Below are 6,051 nucleotides of genomic sequence, written 5' to 3'. Positions count from 1 at the left end.
GCCCCCCCCCCCCCCCCGAGTTTCAAACTCAGTAGGTCTGGCACGGGGCCCAAGAATTTGCATTTCTAACAAGTTCCCAGGTGATGCTTCGGCTGCTGGCCTGAGGACCACACTTTGGGAACCACCACACTCTTCAGATCATCAGGAGGCTTTCTTTCCCACAGATATAAGCATAGAGACATCACTGACAAATTAAGTCTACCTCTGCTCCTTTCTCATTGGCCTATTGATAATAAACGTGATATATTTTAGCACACACCTTAATAAAGGTGTGTGTTGGTAAACACAAATGCAAAAGCAGGCACTGCAGTCAAGTGTGTACAGTTGGAGGGTGACTGGGTTATATGGCGGCCGGCCCATGTCCCTGGTTGGACTTTGTCAAATGTCTTAGTACTGTCACCAGAAGAAAAGCAAAAGTAAGACTGCTGAGCCCCTGAAGTTGTGTCCCTGGGCCTCAGTTTGAGAATCACTGTATGGGTTGGGTACCATAAAACACCTGTGGGAAAAATGATATTGTTTAAGTACCAGGCTGTTCAGCTTTAGGTGTGAGTGTCAGAGCCAGGATTAAGGCACACAGAGGTGAGCGGGGACAGGATTGACTGGTCATGTCCCACAGCCAACGGGTAGAAGTTATATACTTTGGCCTTAGTATTTGAAGCCCCTTCCCATGCATTGCCCTGAATGGCCCGAGCTGCCTTACGGAGGTTGGAAGCTGTTTGACTCTGAGGTTCTTCAGGGATCTCCAGCAACAACCTCGTGGAGTGTCCCATGGGGTTTCCATCCATAAGAGCTGTGTGTCCAAGACCCCTTTGAATGCAAAAATGATAAAATTTGGAGGCCCTCTTAGTTTGCCCTCTCATCAGTCTCCAAGCATCCTCCAAGCAAGGATGGTTGGCCCTGCCTCAAACAGACCCTCAGTGCAGCACTGCATCCCAGTTTCTCAAACAGGTTACATCCCCTAACACCCCTTCCCTCTGCCCCCAAACTGGCTCTTCTCCCAGCTTCCTGTCTTCTATTACGCTCACCACCACCATCCGGCTTTCCGTGTTTGCATCTTGCATCCCCTTCAGACGTCTCTATTGCTGATTTGCCTCTCTCTTTCCACTGCACGCCATCCCTCCCGTTCAGACTTTAATAACAACATGACATAGTCTCCTGCTCATTCTGAGCCCTCATCCACTTAATGCCAGATGACTACTCCCCCAATTATCTGGCCATAGAAGGTTTATTCACCCAACATCTCTTCTTGTCCTGGTGTTCCACTGAGCACACACAGGAAAACGCTGCTCTAAACGGCTCTGCGTGTGCTTTGTTCATTCTTGTCTCCATTTCTTGGTCTACACAGTTTATCCTCATATCCAGCCGGCCAAGACAGATAAGCTCACACACATATACTTACCCCTGAGAGGCCTCCCATCTTCAAGTACTTATTATAGTCCTCTGTCGCCCTTAATTCAACTCCTCTGGGGTCAAGAGCAGCAGAGTTGAGCATTTTCTTATCCCCTCTGCACTCACTATTTGAAAGAACTGTGCTTATTTATTTGTTGACTTGCTTGTTGTCAGCCTTCACCCAATTCTAAGTCCAAGATGGCGGCTCCTTGTCTGGTTCCCCACCCGCCCCAGAGCCAGCATCTATTCCACTGCCTGGGGCAGAGAGCAGACCTGCAAGCATTTGTGGAATGAATGTTGATGTATCAGTCTCCCTAACTCGACTGCGAGTTACAGAGCAGGAGCTGGGTCTTGGCATATGCCTGCAATTCGAGAATGATCTCTAGCTGGAGCCTGTGGGCTCTGTACCTGTCCTTCTCTGGAGCGCTGTGATTCAGAGGCACCTTGGTGGAATTGGGCCCCAAGGGTCTTCATTTCAGTCAGTCTCATTGGATTTGTTTTGACTGGAGATCCTGTTGCCTCTTTTTAAAACATTCCCTTGGGCGCTTCTGAACACTTCAGACCTCTTGGCAGGCAAGGCATTTCATCCCCGTCAGGAAATCTCATCATAATGATATTAGGGTTTCACATCAGGAAAATAAAAATCCTCCAAGAGATGTTGCTGCTCTCTAGTTTGGCTTTGGATATAAGTATAGTTAAGCCCATTCGGAAGGTATTCTGACCACATCTGAGATATTGGTCCAGAACTGGGTGGCAGAATCTCACAATAAACAATAATATAGAGAATAAGAGTGCGAAAGAGACTTCCTTTCCCCTCCCCACCCCCAAAGGAATTTCTCCAGTGACAGGCCAAAACAGAACTCAAGGGAAGAGCAGAACACCAGTGTGGGCTATGAGACTTTTGTCTCAAAGGGCTGAGTGGTAACCAGGCATGCTGGCTATGTCGTGGCCTCCTGTGCAGGGTCTTGCTATGTACTTTTTGGTCTGGCCTCCTCCAGGCTCCACCTTGTAAACTGTACTTGGAAAACCACATCATGGCAGACCTACTTTTATTCGAGGTTCCTATTTATATGAGGTTCCCCAGGTATTTTTCACATCATTTGGTCTGGACGTCCTTCCAGAAGGAAGGGACGTAGTTTCCCCTCCTTACTGGGATAGCTCTTGAAGCTCTTTATTTATTAATTTTTAATTTAATTTTATATTGGAGTACAGTTGATTTACAATACTGTGTCAGTTTCAGGTATACAGCAAAGTGACTCAGTTATACATATACATATATCCATTCTTTTTCTGATTCTTATCCCATAATAGGTTATTACAGAATACTGAGTAGAGTTCCCTGTGCTATACAGTGGGTCCTTGTTGTTTATCAGTTTTATATATAGTAGTGTGTATCTGTTAACCCCAAACTCCTAATTTATCCCCCCGCTTCCCCTTTGGGTAACCGTAAGTTTCTATGTCTGTGAATCTGTTTCTGTTTTGTAAATAAGTTCATTTGTATCATCTTGAAGCTCTTTAAGCTCTTCTGATTGCCTGTCCAAATCGTCAGAGTTGTGCTTTCACCCACGCCTTTCACATTTGTTGTTGCAGAGCAGAGCTGAGTGTTCTAGAAAATGACCAAGAAGGAGCACCGAGGTGGACATGAAAGTGGCAGGACTGCGGCTTCCCCAAGCCCACGTCCTCTTTGTCATCCTCTCCCCCGGGGTCTTCTTCTGGTCTCATGCTCTGGTGTCTCTCTTTTCAGAGGTGTGAACATGTATGCCATGCTGACCGGGACCCTGCCTTTCACGGTGGAGCCTTTTAGCCTGAGGGCTTTGTACCAGAAGATGGTGGACAAGGAAATGAACCCCCTTCCCACCCAGCTCTCTACAGGTAATGCACCTGCCACTCCGATTCAGGGTCCAGGGCTGCACTCTGACCACTGGAAGCAGTGTTTGTTTTGCAGCACTGGAGTTAGGACGGCCCTCTGATTGTACTCGGTCTCTTCCTAGTATTAAAGCTAAGTCGCAAAAAATGGTCGGGTTTCCCATCTCTAAGGAGGCACTCTCCTCAATCCTTTCTTTTTCCGTTGTAATTCGGAACCGCTAACTTCCTCCTTCTGCACAAAATACACATATCAAAAGGATCGTATAGACTCCCTTGGAAAAATACTTTCAGGCTGGTTTGTTTTAAAACTCACCATATTATAATGTTGACTTTGAAAAGAATGTTGATCATCACATTTCTATTGTGTCTTCCTTAGTCAAGTCACTGTAAAGAAATATTCGTTTCATTCAACTTTGGTCTGGGATTTGTTTAGCAATGTGAGTTTTTGAGGCTGTTCAGGAGCTGTTAAATATATATAGGTTTGGTTACTTGATTAGACTGAATTGTCAGGTGTGTTTGGAAAGTACACTCAACTTTACCTGGTTCACGTTTCAGTAAACAGTTCGTATTAAGGTTTGGTTTCAGATCCAGCAGATTAGTACAGTTTGTTCTTTGGTTTGTTTCACAATTCACTTCAAGTTCCTGGCCTTGGCTTGGCCTCGACAGTCATTTAATTGGCTCCTTAGAATAAACTCAGCTTCACTAAGGTAAGGCATGTGGCCAAAAAAGAAAAAAGGAGTAATTATTTAATTTCAATGTATGAAACATGGTTAAAATATAGCATTTTTGTTTGACTGCTATCAGGTATTTTTTTCCTTGAGTTTATAAAGCATCCATGAGGCTGACCCGGAATTTAATGCTTGCCAAATGGCACCCAAGCTGAAATGCATTCTTATAGGTAATTATCTAATTCGGTTCATACTTTTACCTCTGCTGGGGAGGTTCGAACCTCTGGAGGCTGAAAGCAAAGCAGGCATTATGTACTCAGAAAGATGAGTTACACAGTTCTGTCGTTGTAAAAGAAATAGTTCTGTACCAAGAGCCATAACTCCTGGAGTTAGAAAATGTGAAAAATGTTGATTGAATTGTTATCTTTATGTGTTAGAGCTTTCTGAAATGGTGAAAGTGCTGCAATGAAAGCACATTCATTCCTTCCTTCCATATTTCACATTCATTCACTTATTCCATGAATATGTCCTGGGCATCAACTCTGTGCTAGGAATGCTCTAGGCACCAGGAGAATAAAACAGTCTCTACCCATATAGAGCATACATATCAGCAGGGGAGGCAAAAAAGTAACATATAAACAAACACGTGTGATGTTTAATAGTTTAAGTGCTCTAAAGAAAATAAGATAAACCAGGATAAGGGGATAGAGAATAAAGATAGGTTTTTGTTGTTGTTGTTGTTGTTTTTTAACCAATTACAATTTTTAAACACCTTTTTGTTGTGGTGTAATTGTGGATTCACATGCAGCTGTGAGAAATCATACAGTGAGATATGTTTACCCTTCACCCAGTTTCCCCCATTGGTAGGATCTTAAGTAACTGTAGTTTAATATCACCACCAGGACCTTGTTAGACTCCATTGAGCTTATTGAGATATGCCTGCACCTGTGTGTGTTGGCATGCTCAAAAGATGCTCAACATCGCTAATTCTTAGTTCTATGCAATTTCATCACACGTGCAGAGTCATGTGACAGTTACACAGTCAAGATAGGGAACAGTCCCATGACCAGGATTCCTCATCCTACCCTTCTGTAGCGACAGCCACCTCGCTGCCTCCTAATTAACCCCTGGCAACCACTAACATGTTCTCCAACTCTATCATGTGTCCTTTCAAAAATGCTGTATATTTATATATATATATCACTTTTTGTCACTCAGCATAATTCCTTTGGGATCCGTCCAAGTTGCTGCATGTATCAATCCTTTGTACCTTTTTCTTGCTCAGTAGTAGTCCATGGTATAGATATACCATAGTGTAAATATTCACCCATTGAAGGACAACTGGTTGTTTCCAGTTTCCAGCTACTATGAATAAATCTGCTGTCAACATTCATATACAGGTTTTTGTGTGAACATGTTTTCATTTCTCTGAGATGAATGCCTAGGAGTGAAATCTCTGGGTTGTATAGTAAGCACATATTTGGTTTGTAAGGAACTGTTTACACTCCTGTTCTGAGTGGCTGGACCACTTGGCATTCTCTCTAGCAACGTGTGAGTGATCCAGTTTCTCTGCACCCTTGCCAGCATCTGATACTCTCACTACTTTTTATTTTAGCCATTCTGATAGGGGTCTAATGATACCTCATTGTGGTAACAAAAAAGATTTAATGTTTATAAATAAATTCAATCTTTCAAGGTAGTCTCTTTAAGGGTTATATAGTCATAAGTACTGCCATCTTTCAGAGTGATTCTGAAGTTCCTCTTATGATTCAGAGCCTGTTTTGTCTTAAGTGACCCAATACAAAGAACAATAAGAGGTTGTTTGTATCCTCATGCCTGGAAAAGGCAGACAGTGTTCACTTTGAATCCCAGTGAGACCCTAAAGAGCTGGAGCTGCTTCTCACTGTATTAGTCAGGATAGCCCAGGTTATGCTGCAGTAACAAACAGACCCCAGATCTTGGTGGCATAAGACAACAAAGATTCTCTCTCTCTTTTTTTTTTTTTGGTCGTGCCATGTGGCATGCGGGATCTTAGCTCCCCGATCAGCCCGTGCCCCCTGCGTTGGAAGCACAGAGTCCTAACCACTGGACCACCAGGGAATTCAACAAAAATTCATTTCTCATTCCT

The 6,051-nt window shown here is 43.6% G+C and overlaps 1 protein-coding gene across 1 annotated transcript in view; it reads left to right on the top strand.

Moving 5' to 3' along the window:
• Positions 1-6,051, top strand: part of HUNK (hormonally up-regulated Neu-associated kinase) — a 111,344-nt gene that overhangs the window by 75,270 nt on the left and 30,023 nt on the right. Inside the window, 1 exon segment of the mRNA XM_007447419.1 lies at positions 3,134-3,261. Coding sequence (XP_007447481.1) covers positions 3,134-3,261 — 128 coding nt within the window.

Source organism: Lipotes vexillifer, unplaced genomic scaffold (assembly GCF_000442215.2).
Source record: "Lipotes vexillifer unplaced genomic scaffold, Lipotes_vexillifer_v1.1 scaffold689, whole genome shotgun sequence".
Taxonomy (NCBI): domain Eukaryota; kingdom Metazoa; phylum Chordata; class Mammalia; order Artiodactyla; family Lipotidae; genus Lipotes; species Lipotes vexillifer.
This window is presented reverse-complemented; position numbering and strand designations above follow the sequence as displayed.